Source organism: Talpa occidentalis, unplaced genomic scaffold, assembly GCF_014898055.3.
Source record: "Talpa occidentalis isolate TD23 unplaced genomic scaffold, MPIMG_talOcc4v2.1 talOcc4.13, whole genome shotgun sequence".
NCBI classification, from domain to species: domain Eukaryota; kingdom Metazoa; phylum Chordata; class Mammalia; order Eulipotyphla; family Talpidae; genus Talpa; species Talpa occidentalis.
In genome coordinates this window covers 85,912,900-85,932,371 of record NW_023601322.1, presented here as the reverse complement: position 1 = coordinate 85,932,371, position 19,472 = coordinate 85,912,900, and the positions used below count along the sequence as shown (strand labels likewise).

The 19,472-nt window shown below is 33.3% G+C and overlaps 2 protein-coding genes across 2 annotated transcripts; one reads left to right on the top strand and one right to left on the bottom strand.

Annotated features, from left to right (window-relative positions):
- Positions 1-2,101: 2,101 nt before the first annotated feature.
- LOC119243565 (sorting nexin-2-like) lies at positions 2,102-13,911 on the bottom strand. Its single transcript, XM_037509478.2, has 6 exons — positions 13,773-13,911; positions 9,090-9,253; positions 7,787-7,853; positions 7,402-7,445; positions 5,773-5,914; positions 2,102-2,202 (listed from the first exon to the last, which is right to left on the bottom strand). The coding sequence occupies exons 2-6, from the start codon at positions 9,126-9,128 to the stop codon at positions 2,120-2,122; spliced, it is 375 nt and encodes a 124-aa protein (XP_037365375.1). The 5' UTR covers positions 9,129-9,253; positions 13,773-13,911; the 3' UTR covers positions 2,102-2,119.
- A 3,769-nt stretch (positions 13,912-17,680) lies between these two features.
- On the top strand, positions 17,681-19,170 carry LOC119242751 (putative 60S ribosomal protein L39-like 5). Its single transcript, XM_037508252.2, has 2 exons — positions 17,681-17,717; positions 18,971-19,170. The coding sequence occupies exon 2, from the start codon at positions 18,999-19,001 to the stop codon at positions 19,128-19,130; it is 132 nt and encodes a 43-aa protein (XP_037364149.1). The 5' UTR covers positions 17,681-17,717; positions 18,971-18,998; the 3' UTR covers positions 19,131-19,170.
- The last annotated feature ends 302 nt before the right edge of the window (positions 19,171-19,472 follow it).

Below are 19,472 nucleotides of genomic sequence, written 5' to 3'. Positions count from 1 at the left end.
GTCAAATTTCAGAATACCATAAAATGTTCCTCACTCCTCAATGTTTTTACACTGCATGAAGGTATGGTAAGTACTATGCAATGTGTTCAAGTTAGAATAAGGGGGAAAGTAGAATCAAATTATATGTTCTTGGTACAATAAATCTTCATTAAGGTCCTTATCAAGCATGCCATCTGAAATATTTCAAATTTACTCATAGAAAAATAGGACTTGAAAGGTCTCTCAAAGGGTCATGGTTACACTTTCAGAAAGGACTAAGCGAAATGAAGACAGAGCATTATCTACCTTTATTCTTAAAAATATTCAGCGTTTGATCGCATTGATGGCAGAATCAAATCTAATGCCTAACCTAAACTTCTCTTGATGCGATTTAAATCTGTTTCCTAATTGCTGATTCTCACCAACATAAACTCATCTTTTAAGTTTTTTCTAATTTAAGATTATAACTGCATATTCTTTAGCTTTCTTACAGCAAACTCTTCAAACCTGACTATATTGTGGCATTTACTTAAAATCAAAACAATCTACTACTAAAACCATAAAATAAGTTGCCTTGAAAATAGTTTCACAAAATCATTTGTATCCTGGGCATACATATTCCACTTCCTAAAATCTGTTCTACTCATTCCAGTTCACTGATTTTAAGCCAAAAAAGAAAACAAAGTGAATAATATGCAAATTTAATTAAACTAAAACAAAAATAACAAAACCTATGCAATTAGAAAATGAGACTTGGTAATGATAACTTAAGTTCTAAAGGGTGGGCTTTAAGGTAGTTTCAATTTTATTTTCTCACATTTTCCGAATAGCAAGGAAAGAATAACTATCAACATTCTGTGAGTGAATTCCTTCCATACCTTCCCCCCACTTCTAGTCTGACACTAAAGACAAGTATTCAAAGCCATATGTCAAGTACTCTAAAGGCTATGGAGCATTTATATTAGCCTTTAATTATACAGTCAACTCAAAGAATGACCAATACTCTTGTTCAAGTCAAAATCAATTATACAAAATTAAAGGAGGGAACACAAAACTAATTTTGCATTGCATTCAATAATGCTCTCACTAAATAATAATTCAAAAGGATAATTAGTGTGGATAAATTATAATTAGTCAAGTCATATAATACATGACTATGGGTATACTTCCTAAGAACACAAAATTATTATTATTTTTATCCAAATACTTCAATTATCCCATCCCCCCATACTCAAAAGTTTCATGTTTTTTTTTTTATTGTTTATATCCTTTTTTAAATTTTATTTTTATATTCCCCATAAAATTGCAACCCCTTATTTCGACCCCAATCCTTCCTTTCCCCACCCCCACCCCCCATAGAGTGTCTCTAGTTCACAGTAGTTTGTTGATTTTGATTTTTTTTTTTATTTTTTCTTTCTTATAGTTATTCTTTTTCCTGGTCTCCTGTTTAAGTTTTCTAGATTCCTGCTATGAGTGAGACCATCCGGTATTTTTCTTTTTCTTTCTGGCTTATTTCGCTGAGCACGATCCCTTCCAGCGCCATCCATGTTGCTGCAAATTGCATGTGTTTATCTTTTTTGATTGCTGAGTAATATTCCATGGTGTATATGTACCACATCTTCTTGATCCAGTCATCTATTTTTGGGCATTTGGGTTGTTTCCAAAGCTAGCTATTGTAAATAGAGCTGCTATAAACATAGGGGTGCAGGTGCTCTTTGGAATTGATGTTTCTGTGTCCTTTGGGTAAAATACCTAGGAGTGCGTGGAGATTTCTTGACCTACTAAACATAAAACTTCCATATGATCCAGCAATTCATGTTTTCTTTTTATAACTTGGCAGTTTCTTGCTTCTCTTGCTAACCTGACTATAGCTATGAGACAATAATTCTATCTCCAACTAACTCATTTTTCATGATACAAAAATAGCTGTTATTCTGTTAACCAGACTATTAATGAGTAGTAATAAAGCAGAATAAGTATCTAATATTATGTTGGTAAAAGGAAACAATTTGCTTAATAAAAGTTGAAATGGTAGTTAAAAAAAATCATCATTAAAATATAGTTCAAGAATGGAACAGAATTAGACTTGTGAAGTAAAGACTGAATAAAAACATGAAAAATAAAGCACAACTGTCTAGACTTACCTTTCAAGAGCTGCTCTCCGTTTTTCTACAAATTCAGTGGATGACGAATCTTCTTTACCCACTTTGACCTTAGTCATGCCTTTGAAACAAATTAACAATAGTCATGATATTACTAAGAAACAGTGTTTTATAGTCATTTCTGTATAATTTTTTTTAAGGATTTATTTATTTATTTATACAAGCACTGGGGTATAGTCTGAAGCAGGGGAGGGTGAAAGAATTCAAAAGTCATAAAGGTAGTTGGTACTTGGATTCTTAACCACTGCCTTCCTTCTTCCTTCTTCTTTCAAAAGAATGAAAAAGTCTTAACTCAAGGATCTTCTGATCATGTTACTCTTGTACTGATTTATATATTAATTGATTTACATATCACCAGAGCCAGAGCGGAGAGCAGAACAGGCTGACTGATGAAGTACACTGCTGAGGGGAGCGGCAGGAGAGGTCTGCGCGCCATGTGGGACCCTCGCCCGGCAGCGGGGGATTGAACTGGCGCTGCAGAGGCTGCGGGCAGCTTCACAACCCAGCGCTCAACCGCTGTGCCACAGGGGAGGCCCCATTTCTGTATAATTTTAAATATACCTCAAATTTGAGTTTTGCAGAAAAGCTTCTAGGTTTACTTATTTCATACTTTTGAAATTCAATTAAAACCCATGATAAACATCTTTAAGTATTTATAACATCAGAGAACAGATAAAGCAGAGACTGAGCTGTATTTATAGTTTTCTGATTGTAACTATTGTGGTACTTATCTTTGTATATTATACTCCTGATTACTTTTAAATGTGCTTGCATTCCAAAATCTGCAACAGAATTTCAAATTCATGAATTTCAGCTCAGTATTTCTAGTTCTTATAAACAATAATAATGTTTTTTCAATTAGGGACTAGAAAAATAAAAAGTGCAACCCATGAATTTGCTAAATGTTTTTCCTGTTTGAGATTCTAAGAACACGTTCTTGTTTATTTATCATTTCTGGTTTTACAACAGTTGAAATAACAAAGTCTTTCATAAAAACATTTACAACTCTTTAAATTAAAAAACATGCTAGTTATTTCTATACTGGCAATTTCAATTTTACAATTAACATAGAATGCAGATTTTCTTTTTACCTCTTCTTTTTCCTTTCAAAAACTGACTGTAGTAACAAATAGTAACAAAGCAGTGACACATACTGCAGTATGAATGAGTCTTGAAAGCATTAAGGTTCATGAAAGAAACATCAAAAAAGACCATGTATTATGATTGCCTTTATACAAATGCCCGAAAAGAAAAATTAATAATTACCTAGAGCTGGGAGGAAGAGGGAAATTAAGAGGATGATGGATAAGGAAAAATAAAAATATTCTAAAACTGTGATGTGTGCACAACTCTGAATAAAGTAAAAACCATTGAACTGTACATTTTAAATGGATAGATTGTTATATATGAAATATATCTCAAAGACATTATAAATGAATTATATAAAATCAGGTGGGTATATCAGATAAATAAATACATATCACCCATTAATGTTTTGTTCAATAAAATTTCTCTGAAATGTAACAGTATGAAAAAGAAAATTCACCTAAAAATACTGACCCTGAATGAAATACTAGATGTGCAATGTTTATTATTTCACAAATTCCGTTTCCCTGAAAAAGTTGTAACTCAAGGATCTTCTGATCATGTTACTATTCCATTGATCTATATATTAATCTTTAAGCAAATAGTCTATTGTTTTCAGAAATGACAATTTATATTAAATTATGAAGTCAGATAAAGTGCTAGCTTCCTTTCTCTGTTTTCTCAATTGCTTTTTCAATTTGAGGCCTTTTGTGGCTCTATTTCAATATTTTGTGTTAAATTTCTTTTTAAAATAGTGTTGATATTTTGATGGATGCTGCATTAAAATTATCATACCATTTCAGGAAGGATTTAGCCTGATTATGTTGAGCATGGGATATCTTCCATTTCTGTATATTGCTATCTAAGTCCCTTAAATAGCATCTTGTACTTCACATTGCATAAGTCCTTTGCCCCATTTAGCAGGTTAATTATTTTTCTTGAAGCACTAATAAAAATGAGTTATTTTCTTGATTTCTCTTGTTCATTATTTATACATTAAAATATTTTTGTATGTTGATTTTGTAGCCTGCTACTATGCTGTATTCATCTTTTTTTTTTTTTTACATTGTTTTTTGAGTAACTTTTTGGTGGCTGCTTTAGGCTTCTCTCTACATAAAAACACCTGCAAATAGTGATAGTTTCATTTCTTTTCCAACTTGGATTCCCCTTATATTCAGTTTTTGTCTGACAGCTCTGGCCAAAACTTCTAAGTTAAATGGAAGTGACAGCAATGGGCATCCTTGTCTTGCTCTTCAGGGGGAAGCTTTTCATCTTTCACTATACCATTTTGACTGTTGGTCTGTGATATATGGCTTTTACTGTATTGAGGTAGAGTTCCACTACTCCCATCTAGGGTTTTTATCTTTAGTGATACTGAATCCTACCAAATGATTTGTCTGCATCTACTGATATTATGATATATATATACATCTTTACTTTTGATATACATCTTTATACGATATACATCTTTACTTTTGTTGACACTGGTTTGTGTACAGTAACCCATACTCACATCCCTGGAATAAATCTCATTTAATCATGCTGTATACTCCTTGTGATACACTGTTGAATTTCATTAGCTAGTACTGTGTTGATCATTTCTGTACTGATGTTCAACAGAGGTCTCAGACTATAATTTTCCTTTCTTGTGTTTTATTTAATTGCATTTCGTATTTGGATAATATTGGCATAATAAAATGTATTGGGGAACATTCTATGTTCTCATATTTTAAAAAACAATTTGACCAAAGATGGCATTAGTTTATTCCTTAAAGATCTGTTAAAATTCATGTACAAAGCCTCTGGTCTTGGGCTTTTTATTTTGGGGAAACTGCTTTTCATACCAAATGTTTAAAAAGTAAAAATAATAATTTAAAGATAAGCAAAATTCATTCAAGATATTTTCCAGAATAATAATCTTATCTACAAAGAAAGAAAGGCAAACTAAAGAAAAAAAGAAAGGTAGGCAAAAAACATCAATGACTGAAAAGACTGGAAAAAACACTATAATATTTTAAGATAACAGATGTCCTTTAATGGGACAATGGAAATTCTCCTTTTATAATTTTCTGCATATACTTAACTAAGTTTTTATTACTTGTATAAATAGAAATGTTTCTAAATGTTAAATCGAGTTACAAGTTTACATGGCTCCTATATAAGTGAACTTAGAGTAAGTCTTTTTGGACAATCTATACCTGAGAATCAAACACTTCCATTCTTCAGAAAAATGCAAACACTTTAATAGTATTAAATATCCTCTATGAATCAGTAATATGGTGCTATAATGACTTCAAAGATTAGGATTTGTGACTGCTTTCATCTTGGCAAATTCTGACCCAATATTTATCATCATTGTACTACAGAAGTCAAAATCATTAGCTATACATTCTTATTTGATGTATGACTGTCATAAATCCAATATTTAAATTTAGTATCTCAAGATATTATGAGAGGCTAGTGAATGATCATGGAATCCACAAATCTATAGAGTTAAAACTGAACCAGTAACAGGAGCAAAAACTATTTTTTGATTCATACTTACCTACTATACTCTTTTCTGGAGCTGGTGGCACAATATAACCAACATGTAAATATTTGCTTGCTAACTTGCTATGCAAACCAAGAAAGTCACTGAATCTTCTTTTAACTGAAAATTCACTCTTACTGAACATTGAAAGAGATGTCTAGAAGGGAAGGAGAAATATTTCAAAGTTTGAATGCTAGGTAATAATATAATGTTATACATAATTGTGATCACACACAATTTTGCAAAAGAATGCAGAGTAGCTGACCAATGTGACACACAGTTTTTAAGAACTAAAATAAAGCCTTTAATCACAGATTTTTATTTTATAGACACTTAAGATAGAAATTATCTGCTTTAACAAAGGACTATGGTGGATGGTACACGGGTGAATTGGTGGTGGGAATTTCACGGGGATCATACCTGAGAGGAGAGAGCATACATTGTGCAAAAATGAAGAATGATGTAAAATATATATAAAACAAAAACAACAACAACAAAAAGAAATGATCTACTTTATTCTATCCTTGTCTCATTTCATGGACTCTACTTATATTTATACCAATAATTCTCAAATCTATACCTCTGGTCCAGATTTCCTCTAAGTTTTAGCTGAATATACTGAAATGCCCATGAACACTTACACTGCAATTTTACTGTAACCTGAAATTTCCCCCTTTCCCAATTGAGCATAACTTCCATGAGAGATGAATACTTGTCTTACTGTTTTCTGCTATCCCAGCGCTTGAACAGAGCCTGACCTCATGTAATTGTTCAATAAATACCTATTCAGTGAATTAACAAATCTCACTCCAGCTATACTGTGTTCTCCCCTTGTGTTGCCTTTTCTCTGGGATTACTCTGACAACCACAACTTTAGCATCCTTCCTTCCTCGCTCCTTCATGTAAGCCTTATTGATTGTATCTCTTACATAAGAAATCCTTTCTTTTGCTCAACTTCAGTACTGTTTCATTAATATAAAGTACTACTTCTCACTGCTGCAGATTCTCTTTCTGTCTTTTAAGACTTGAAGGCCTATAGTCCTTTAAGAAATGTGTTATCCTTTTAGTGAAAATCCTCCCTCTACTTTCACTCTCCCACTCATACCAAGCATAGAGAGATCTTTGAAAATGAAAATCTAATTGAGAACACACTCTTGTTTGAACATCATCAATGCCTTTCAATTATACTTAGGATGAAACCCAAATTTCTTAATGTGGTGATTGTTCATAATGCAGACAAGTTTATTGCCAAACATTTCGATCAGGCACCACCACCTCTTGTAGATCCTAGAAGGCACAATGAGTGATTGACTTCTAGCTTTTAACATGCATAAATCCCTTTGTCTGCAACAAGCATTCTTCCATTTCTTTCAATTCTCCTCTCCCCCACCAATCATTCCTACCTTTGCCTTTGCTCACATACTACTTCCCCCAGAGATGCTTTTCTGACCTCTGGGGTCTACATTAGCTCCCTTCCTGTATACTCTCATAGAATGCCTACCAAAACTCACTCACAACTCATCGTAACTGCTTAACTATCATCCTTTTTGGATGGTAACCTTTGAAAGACAGTGATAACTTACACCTTAATTATCATTGTATCCTCATACCACACATACATTTTTAAAGGAACAAAACACTCACCTTTGTTGTTACTCTATATGCCATATAAGCATTCATGCCATCACCTATAAGAAAAGTAAAATAATACTATTAAAAAGTCATAAATTTCACACACAAACACATACATGAAAAGGTAACTGTGAGGTGATGTGCTGATAAACTTGATTGTTCTAATCATTTCATAATGTGAAATCATGACATTATACACCTGAAATATATGAATTTTTAAAATATGCTATTTTTGTCAGGTATAACTCAATAAAGATGGGGGGGACAAAATAAGAAACAATCCCCCCTCAAAAATTTAAAAAGTATGGTCCTAATAATGTAATAATAGACTTAGTAAAGTAAAACAACACATTAACTATCAAAAAGCAAGTACAAAATAAAATAAATATCGACTCACCAACTTTCTCTGGATCTGATACACCAATTTCTATATCAAACATGTCTCCATTTGCTTCTTCTTCAATCTAGAAAAGAAAATTTTTTTGGTGTTAAAGACTTCAATTTATACTACTGATGTAACACCTATAACTAAAATTTTACCACCTATGTTTTTTTAGTCACTCTCAAACAATTTAAAAAACCATTCAGTACTCCATTTCTTAAAAAGCTTTCACATTTCCTAATTATGTAAATCATTTGTGGAAATAACAGAAAACTTGGTGTTCTTACAACTCTTCAAATACAGAAAACATCTTCTGCATCTTTAGTCTTCTGTATACACGTTGTGGAATTTTTTGTTCTACTAATTCCTTAATTATTTTTAATATCAGCCTTTTTCAGAGTTGTGTCTCTATTCTTTAATAATCAGGAGGTGGCGCTTATTTTTATGAGCAGAATCCTACATATCTATACAAATTATCATAAAAGCAAATTTAACACTATGACTTCTCTGATTATCTTAAAGTCAATGAAAGTACTATAAAGCCCATTGAAAAAGAGCAGTAAAAAGGAGACTACAGAGATGTGCTTTTTAATGCCATTATAAACAAACAGTCCAAAGAGCAGCTTCATAGGGAAGTTCATTGTTCTCGAAAAGAAAACACAAATAATTAAATCTTGCACATTTTCAAAGAGTATTACTAATTTAAGACTATCAAAAAGTAAAGTGATTTTTTTCTAACTATTACCTTTTTTGGTACATATTTTGTAAAAATAAACTTTATCTGAACTATAGCATAATACAGAAAGTATGTAAATCCTAAATGTACATCTCAATAAACTTTCACAAAGTAACAACATCTTTGGAACCAAACCTTGATAAAGAAACACCATTCTCACACCCTCCAAGGCCCCCTTCTTTCTCTGCTTGTCTAGTGAAAACCCTTATGTTACTTTGCCAGCAAAACCTCTAACATTACTGCACACTTTCATCAAAGCACATTACTCAAAATATCACCTAACTAAAGTTTTCAAAGCACTTTCATACATTTGCATTTGACCACATGGGAACTCTGAAGGCACAGAACATCATCAGAAGACCACAAATGACAAACTCATTGACCTAAGAAGGTAAATGATGTGCCCAAACCGCTGATTAAGATGTGAAGATAAAACTACAACCCAGATGACCAACTTCTTTAGTACAATGTTCCTTTTCCAAAACATCTAAGGCTATTAGAGAGGGCTAACAGGAGACTGATGCCATTGAGAAAAACCTTACTATCTACATATTAATTTGTAACATAAACATTTTCCCATACCTCCTCTCTGGACCTATCAAAGATGACAGGAGCAGACATACTTTTTGATTCAATTCTGGGAGCAATGAGTGTAGTAGGGGTCACAGGCGTGACTGCAGGAGAAGGATCTGAGGAGAGGATTGGTTCCCTTTCTGGACTGTCCAAAGAAACTTCTTCTGTGGCTTCTAGACACAAATGAGGTAAGTTAGTTAAGGACCCGACCAGCAAGACCCATAGTCTATACAGCAGTTAATGTACTATGAAAAATGTTTTCATACTCTCCATAAATATTACAATGTTATTTAAAAAGTTGTTATAATTTTATGAATCCTTCCTTGTTTGTCAAAACTTTAAAATCAACAGTGACTTTGTTGATTTAAGGAAGACTTCTAGTAAATTAACTTAATGATATATACTATTGGTAGGGATGAAGCTAGTGAAGCAATGACATAGTAAAATCCACAGTCATTTGTATTTGGACTTGTCATATATATTATACTTGTGGTAACTTACCTTTCCAAATCTCTTCTTTACCCTAACATTAATTATTTATACATACAAATTTTATGATAGAAGGTTGCCAGCACTATCCTAGCTAGGATTAAAAGTTTGTTATGTAGAATCCAGTCAGTAATCTAAAGCAATTAAGTGCCAAAGAACACTGGATATTAGTTGAATACGCAAATATGACACAAAACATGGGTCTTTAGGTTTTAATTTATAATGCTCATTCACTTAAAAGATCTACAATTAAATATATTTAAAACAAAATCAAATCAATAAACCGTCTACAAGCTGTGTAACATTGTGCTAAATGCAGTGGAGAAACACAAAGAAATGTAAATATCATACCTGCCCTCAGGGAGTTTAAAATCTATTTGGGAAAACAAGACATAAGCATGTGGAATGTTAAATAATAATAAAAAGACAAATAAAGCCAAGAGAACAATAAGAAGAATGTTACAAGATATTTAATTGTTACATGAACTATAGCACAAACACTATAATTTGAGTTTTAGGCTGGGGAAAATCATGAGAAGTTTCTGAAATCAATCTGAGAAGATCTGGATGAGTCAAGAACATGGAGGGAGAGCTCTATGAAAATGGAATAACAATATAAGCAAAAATAAAAGCTAGAAGTAAAATTATGGCCACAATCCTAACAGTTCTGCTGGTTTAGAAAACTGATAGTAGGATAAGGCAGACAGGACTGTGAGGGATCAGACCAGTGGTTTCTAACCTGATGTTCTGAAATTGCTAGAAGTTTGGGAAGGTAGTAATGAGAATCAGCCATTTTTAATTTTAATACCTGAAAAAATACAGACATCAACACCTTTTCCTAAAATAAGATTGCACAGGTTAACATTTATCAAGCTATTCTTTCTGGTTATCTCCTGTTAATGAGATCCTTATTTGGACAGCGCTCTTTATATTTTCATATTAAAAACAAAAAAGGATTAAGGAGCCAAAATCTTTCCAACTATGGTAAAAGGAAAATAGACTACAGATGTTGAATGTATAATGTTAATAAATTAAAAGTTGACATGCAATTGAGACTGTTAAGATTGCTAGTACTTTACTTACAAAGAAATGAAACCAAAGAACAATATAAAAAAGCAAGCAGTGTGTCAAATTAGGAGATGTGAGATCTGTAGACTACAAACAAGAAGCAAACTAAAAAAAGAAACTTGAAGTACTTGGAGAAAGCTGCTGTTGCTTTTGGCAACCAACCAATAGACAAAATGAAATATTTAGTAACTTAGTATCAGTACAGGTAAAAGCCATTTTAAACTTTCAATTATATTTTATTCACTACTACCAGTTTTGCGTTCTATGACAGGCTGTTTCATAAATAAAACACCTCAAAATAAGAAATGCTAAATATGATCTAAGTAGCAAACATGGAAGAGGGAAATGAAACAATAGAAATTTAGATTCAGCATACTGCCTTAAATTCTTCTCATGACATCTTTCAGTGTCAGTAATCTAATATACCATAAATTCAGAAAGTTAACTTAAACCACACCTAATGTTCTAGAAAATGCAACATAGTTACTAAGTATAAAGATTAACTATTACTTGGAAGCTAAAGGAAAGTATAAATTATGTCAATGTTGGCTGAGTAAAATATTACTCATACAATAGACACCAAAGAATTTGTTAATCAAAGGAATACACATTAAACTTAAAATTGGCATCATTTGCTGTAAAGCATAAATACAATAGAATTCATAAAAACAAATTCTAAAAGTCTAGGACAATTTCAACATTGGCATTTGCTTACTCTCACTTACCCCTCTAGAACAGTTTCCTAAAATTTGTTCAGTGAAGGGTAAGGTCGAATATAACAAGTGGTAGAATAGGGTTCTGTGGTCAATAGTATTTGATCCTCTAAATCAGGTAATAACAATAATATGTGTCACACTTACTTTTTCTGGTACCATTTATGACATACCTGAAGTGCTACCCAAAACCACTTATGACATACTTAAGTGCTACCCACTTCTGGTACCACTTATGACATACTGGAAACATATGTTTCCACATATGACATACTGGAAACATACCCAAACATATTAGTACATATACCAAAACAGTTTACTCTATGGTTTTAAAATCAAAGCTAAGTACATCTATGTACTCTCCTCTGCTATAGGAAAAACAAATTAAGTATATGTTCTCATCACAAGATCATTATTTTTCACTATCCTGACAACATATGCTATACTGTCTTAAGATATCCTTGAACCATACGTCCACAGAAAGAAGGCATACCTTCCAAAAAAACTATTATAAAGTACAAGAATAGTATTCATTCTTATAAAAATGATCAGACAGTTGCCAAAAATCATTGCAGTGTCCTCACTTGGCTAACTGGCTAGCTGTGCACACTATCTTCTTTTCATAGACACACACAGGGAACTGTTTTTAGAGTAAAATTTTACCATGTTCATTTATACAGAATTCTGAAATTGTTAAATAAAAAATCTTAACAGAAAGTACAATCCAAATTTCTATGTATGCCCCTATACTACTAAAGTAGTACACACAATTTTATTTTTTTTCTAACTTTTTTTTTTTAATAGAGGCATGTTATTTATTTATTTATTGTTTGTTTGTTTGTTCATTTTGTTTATACATGCACTGGGTACAGTCAGAAGCACGGGAGGGTGCGAGAATTCACCAGAGCCAGAGCGGGGAGCAGAGCAGGCAGAAGGACCGCAGGCAGAAGGACCGAAGTACACTGCTGAGGGGAGCAGCGGGCGGCAGGAGAGGTCTGCGCGCCATGTGGGACCCTCCTCCGGTGGCCGGGGAGCAGCCAGGGATCGAACCGGCGCCGCAGAGGCTGCGGGCAGCTTCAGCTTAGCAACCCAGCGTTCAACCGCTGCGCCACTGGGGAGGCCCAGTACACACAATTTTAGATTAGTCCTATTAAGAGGAGGAGGGAGAGGGGTGAGAGGGAGGGAGGGAGGAGCACAGGGGACTGTGGTGATGGTGCACGGTGCTTTGGGGAAGGAAATTCTATGGGGACTCAATCTGATGGGGGGGAAGGAAATATTGTCTAAAAATGTAAAAAATGATAAATGTTAAAATAAAAAAAATCTAAAAAAAAAAACAAAAAAAAAAAAAAGAAGGGATTTGTCATCTCTGAGATTAAAATATAAATAAATGCCATGAAAAAAACTTTTAAGAACAGCCTAGAAAAAAAGTCCATGAAAGGAAACAAAAAGAAGTGTAACAGCTTTGGTTAACTGTGATTTTGCTATAAATTGTTAGGTAAAAACAAAAAGAAAAATATCACTAGCATTTTGTATTATATTTTTAATTTCCTGACATGATAGAATATAGAATACAATTAACTCATCTGCAGTGAAAATTTTTCATGGAACTAATCAAACAGGAAATTATGTGAATCTCTATGATGTATCTCCAAACATGTTTGCACAAAAAAGCACAGAATGGTTTGAATATTCAACCACTATAAACCTGAGGACTATTAAATTTTACTCAGTGAAAGCGAGTTCAGTTAAGCTATTAAACACAATGATTTACTATTTTAATTTTTTGTGTTATGAATTCTAAGGAATATTTTGCTTTTTAATATCCAAACATAAATTTGTAGCTAAATTTTAACCTTAAAACAGATAACTCTTTTAAAGAGAGTGCAATTATTTTAAAGTTAGGACAGACTATACCAAATCCTGCCTCCTTATCAAAAATAAATTCCTCAAGTCTCAGGTGAATCAAAACAGAATAGGCAGTAAACAAATACTGCAGCATTACATTAAAACATATTTCAAATAGAGTACAAATTAAGTAATTTTTAAAAGCAGTGTAATTTTGCTTTGTGACAACTTGTAAGTAATGAAAAATAAAGTCATTGCTATTTCACAAAGTACTGAATGCCATAGCCATTATTTCTTTGAGTCTAAGTACTGACCGTAAAAATTACAATTGCGTAATTTATTTTCAAATGATTTTAACCAGAAAGGATCACATTTTTGCTTTCCTAAGCAGTCTATATTTTTCACAATGTAACCTAAAGTCATACATTTGGAAATCTCCTGTCTTTGTAAATTGTTAACAAGACTAGCTGCCACTAATACTATATGCCATACCTCAGTTGTGCTTTAGAGGTATTTTCTGTCTAACAGTATATACACAAGAGGCCATTTTCTGAAAAATAAAAATATTTATAATTACCTGCAAAAAGATCTTCTCTGTCATCATCTAGCACAACATCTGAAGTTTTTGGGCCATTGGAGTTTGTACTAATATCTTCTGCAGGAAGACTAGCTGGTTCTGGAGATGAAGGACTTGACTGTTAAAAAACAATATAGATAATGGATTGGCACATTTATTTTATAATTATGTCTCTTATGCTACAGAAATAGAACAATCTCTTGATAAGAAGGGAGAAAGAACAATGCCAGCTATTTATAGCCCCTCCTCTGACACTAAGAATGAACCAAAAACACACTTTTTACTCATCTTCTCCCTCACAAAATTACGTACAACAAAAATCTTGTGTAGTCCTCTTTAGAGATACAAATTTTGTCATGCTAAGTTAGAATTAACAACAAAAAAAATTTAATGTGTTTTACAGTCACAATATAATGATATTGATTACTATATAAACCAAAAACAGACACTAAAAACCCAACTGATGTGTAACAAGTTCAAAACACTGTTTTACTATAAGAGGAAAGTTTAATACTAGTAGAATTAAGAAACATTTTTAAAAAAAAATTTCTACATTCAAAATGTAAAACAAGATTAAAACAAAAAACCTTTAACAGTTTTCTAAGAGTAGTTGAAACCAATAGTATTAAAAAACTTTTTATTGAAGTATAACATAAAAGCGAAATTGTTTATACCAAAAATATTTTTTTTCAGAGAGAGAACATAATCATCAACCACAGAAACTCTATTCTTTAGCCTCTGTCTACCCTCACTTCTACTAGCTTGGATATTTGCTCTTTGTAAAACCACAACCATACAGAATATATTCTTTTGTGCTTGGTTTTTGTTGTGATGTTTTATATATATATATATAATATATATATATATATATATATATGTATGTATGTATGTATATATATATTTTTTTCTAATGTTATAGAAATTCTTTTATACTGTGTGTAGTAATAGATCACCCTTGCTGTAAAATATTCCTTTGTGTGAACAGCAGGTTCTTCTACTATTGGGCATTTTGGTGGTTATCCAGATTTTTACACAGTAATCCACCCTCATCTGTAGTTTCAGTTACCTGTGATCAACAGAGGTCCGAAAATAATATGTAAAATGAGGTATTTTTAGAGACAGTGACCACACATTCACAGAACTTTTAGTAACAGGATATGGCTTAGTCTCATTATTGTTGTTAATCTCTTACTGTATATACTTTATAATATTAAACTTTATCATAAGTAATGTAGTATGCATAGTGAAAACCAGTACTTCCATGGTTTTGGTATCCACTGGGGATGCCACAGACTGGGAGGGAGGGAGATGCAACAGTACTATCAATTGTGCTTGAAGAAGTTTCCAATAAATATTATCCTTCAGAGACTATATGGACAAATTTCTGTTTAGTATTTACCTAGGAATGGAATAGAAGGATCACACTTGTGGTTAGGTCACTGCCTTATATAGTCCCATAATATTAGCAAGACTTCATCATAATTCCTCTTACCACACTACATTTTAAGTATTATCCGCTTACTAAAAATTTAAAACAGCTAAAGCATAGCTACATAAAAATGTATTAGCAGAATGAAACCAACACTCATCCATGATAAAAGCCCTCAGTAAAATACAGTTAACTAGAGGTTGATTCCTCAATTTGAGAAAAAGTATCTACCAAAACCTTCAGCATACTTACTGGTGAGAAACTTGAAGCTTTCCCATTAAAATCAGGAACAAGGCCAGGATGTTCCCTTTCACTACTGCCTTTCAAAGACTCCCCAGTTAATGCAATCATACAAGAGAAGAAAAGGTATACAGATTGGGAAGGAGAAAACAAAACTGTCTTTGTTCACAAATCAGGCAATCATCTATAAAGAAAATCTAGAAGCAGCCGAAAGCTCCAGCAACCAATGAACATTATATAGCAGCTGCAGGAAACAAGTTTAACATAAAAAATTAACCACTTCCCTCTATGCCATCAATTAATTAATAAAGTTTAAAAAATACAATACCATTTACTGTAAGACTCCCCACCCCAATTGAAAAACTTAGGTATAAACCTAATAAAATAACACAAGACCTACATGAGAAAAACTACAAAACTCTGATGAGTGAAATCAAGAATTAAATAGAGAGATATTCCATGTTCATGGATAGCAAGAATCAATACTGTCAACAAGTCAGTTCTTCCCAAGTTGAGCTACAGATTCAACACAATGCCCCCAAAAATTTCAGCAAGTTAAAGCAATAAAATGATCAGAAAGTATATATGGAGAGTTATATGGAGAAGATCCAGAACAATCAACACGATATTGAAAGAGAAGAACAAATTTCTGAAGATACCTAATTTCAAGACTTACTACAAAATTACAGAAACCAAGGCAGTAAGGTATTGGTGAAAGAGTAAGAAGATCAACAGAACAATAAAACAGAGTGCCTAAAATAGACCCATATAAATAATGTTAACTGATCTTTGACAAACAAGCAAAGGCAAAACAATGGAGCAAAGATAGAATCTTTTCAACAAATATTGCTGAATTTAAATACAGTCTTTACACCCTTTAGAAAAATCAACTAAAATGCATCACAGATTTTTAAAAAAACAGTATGTTTTTATAGGGAGATTCAAGTGACTAAGGGTTTCTCATAAATCACTAAGGCTAGAGTTATAAAACAGTAGAACACTTTCAAAGAGCTAAGATATTGACCTAAAATACCCAAAGCTAACTGAGCAAAAATATCCTTCAGGAAAGAAGGTGAAATAGTTTTCAGTAATGAAGAACAAATATGAGAATTCATGAATAGACCAGCTCTTAAAAAAAACGCTCTGAAGGAAATTTTCTGTGGAAGATAAATCATACAAGAAGGAAGACTAAATGAAGGAAAAACAACAGATGTAGGAAAAAGCAAGGGAGGAAATGAATAAACACAGACTAATTTGCCCTCTTAAATTCCTTAACAACATGTATGGCTTTTCAAAGTGGACATTTATAATGCAGAATAATCTCTAACATATTAGATAATTTACAATCTTTAATGTTCCTACAATTGAATGTTCACATCTTAGGTAGTCACAGTTCTAATACTATAATGCGAGAAAAACTAAGAAGCTGCTTATGTAACAAAATGGACCATTTGTCTCCACAGTTCAGAGCCCAAGCAAGATGCTGGTGGGATGGAAAATGGAGTCGAGAGGCAACTCCAGCAGCAAGTGGCTGTGGCAGCAGCAGTCACCCCATGATGGAGTGACGATGAGGCATGCGCTTCCTTTGGGTGTCATGCCGTGAGCAGCCAGTGCCTTGCCCTAGGAACAGCCATAGAGCAGTGACTCACTAAAGGCTATCAGGACTCACTTATCTCTGCCTCTGCCTCTCCATACCTCTCCTGGGTCCCTAGTTAGTACAAAAATAGTTGTATTCCATTGGATGAAAAGGAATATAGAACAAGAGGCAGCTAGAGGAGGAAGTTATAGTGGAAGGGAATGCTGATGGCTTCTCTGGCTGGAGCACAGGTTCTAGGTGATTAGAATTATAGTTGTAGAAACTATGTAGTTAAGAGACATAAGTGCTTTTAATAAACACATAGTCTTTTCTTTCCTTGCATCGTTACCTACTAATGCAGTAGAGAAAACTGTTATTAAAAGTTCCAAGGTTGCTGCTGATTTCAATTAAAAAGCAGTACTTTTGATTCCAACCAAGATTAAATAAGTTCATTAAGTCTTTCTCTCACTGATTAACAATAAACATTCCAAAAAAAAAAGCAAAAAAACAATAATCTAGAAATAACAGGCAGATTGAAGAAGGCAAAACATGAAAATGGTGTGTTAATGTGAGCGACTACTTTTTTCTTTTCTCTTCCAGCTTTTCTTGAGAATAGTGTAAACTGCAGAGCTACATTATGACTCCAAGAAAAACTTTGTCTTTCTGGTTATAACCCTAGGGGCCCTCCAACCTAGAACATGTAAGTGGAAATTCTTCTTTTTCTTCTTCCTCAAGTCCATTTTCTCTCCTGACCCTGCCCTGAGGCAACAAATATCTACTTAGCTACTTGACAGCAGCAGTGATGATAGGGTTGGTATCTAAAACCATAACAGAAATCTACTTCTCTACCCAGCTGAACCAGGAAAAGGAGACCCAGTAGTCTGAAAAATAGGAGACAGAAATTCTCCATCATCATCATAGTATATTCTTTCCCTGCTTTAACTGTTCTTTCTACAAGGCAGGCCCAAACTCAGTAAAAATGTATGAAAATGCAAGAAACTAAAATATTGAGAGAACCCTGTATTTCTAGCCTAAGAAACTAGAGAAGAGGCTCCTGAGGAACTAGTAGTTGTAGGATGGGAATCTCAGGTAAGAAAAATGGAAAAGAGGGTCTCTTAATTCTATCAGTGAAGCTAAACAAATCATGGGTTCACCTCAAAACTGCACATTTGTGGAATCGATCAGAAACATTATAATGAATTATCTCATGTTTCTTGCAAGCAAAGCCCTTGTTTTAGGCTATTTAAAAAAAAAAAAAATGTTTGTATGGTGAACAGACTTGTAAAACAGAGATAAATGTTTCTTTCCCAAGCAAAGAGCAGGACTGTCTCATCACCAGTATGATGAAATTAATTACTTCCTCTCGAGCAAACAGGCAGATTTAACAACAGGTGTAAATTTTTGGAGTTCCCTAATCTTAGGTTCCTCAGATTGTGACACAAACCAAAGACAGGGTGGGTATTAGCCTGGGCCCTACCATCCTGGCACAAGAGGGGTCAGAGAAATTGTCACAGATATGGTCCTGGTGGTGCTTGATATGCTTTGAATCAAGCCCCTTATGTCTTCTTCCAGGAACAAAACAGTTAATTTGTTAGTTTATAAGGCTAATAAAATTTCACATCCTTTAATCTTGAGAGGAAGTCAGTGAACTTGAAAAGATGGATCATTAAAAATATTCAATCTGAAAAAGTGGGAAAAAAATGTGGGAGAAAAAAACACTGAACCTTTTATGTGAATAATATAAAAAAGTAGCATTTATGTCGCTAAAATTTTAGAAAGAGAGTAGTGAGGAAAAACATCTCAAGAAATGACAGCTAAAAATGCCACCAATTTGGTGAAAGACAAATTCCAGATTCGGGAACAAATTCTAAAAAGGACAACTTTGGGGAAAAAGACCCCCCCATATCACGAATATTGGCTTATCTTTTTTCTCTCCTTTTCTCGGCCATCAAGTTGCATATGGTTGCCTCTGTTATTCACCATGTCTTCTAGAAAGACTTTCAGGATCAAGCAATTCCAAGCCAAGAAACAAAAGGAGAGCTGCCCCATTGTCCAATGGATTCAGATGAAAACTAGCAATAAAACCAGGTACAATTCTAAGAGGAAATACTGAAGAAGAAGTAAGCTGGGTCTATGAGTAATCACACTTGCAACAACACATTTATGACATATCAGTATCACCAGTCTCTTCCCAAATCACCCTGAAAACATCACTATTTAGACATGTTTAGAAAACTTTTTCTGTGCTTCTGAAACTAATAGATTTGCTCGGTAACAAATATGTGAGAGATTTGTTTGGGGAAAAAAAAACAGGAAAAAATAATTATAATAAATTAAAAAACAAAATTAACAGGCAAGGGTTAATCAGAGACTGCAGGGGAGGGGGAGAGAGAGGGATCTAAACAGAGGAGGCAATGTGTTCTTACACAAGGGACTATGGTGATGGTGCACAGGT

Excerpts from the sequence above, each read along its gene's own strand:
- LOC119243565 (XM_037509478.2), bottom strand. The coding sequence starts at position 9,128 with ATGTCTGCTCCTGTCATCTTTGATAGGTCCAGAGAGGAG. Across the intron at positions 7,446-7,786 it reads ATCAGATCCAGAGAAAGTTG|GTGATGGCATGAATGCTTAT; the intron begins GTGAGTCGATAT and ends CTTTTCTTATAG. Across the intron at positions 5,915-7,401 it reads CATATAGAGTAACAACAAAG|ACATCTCTTTCAATGTTCAG; the intron begins GTGAGTGTTTTG and ends CTTCCCTTCTAG.
- LOC119242751 (XM_037508252.2), top strand. The coding sequence starts at position 18,999 with ATGTCTTCTAGAAAGACTTTCAGGATCAAGCAATTCCAAGCCAAGAAA.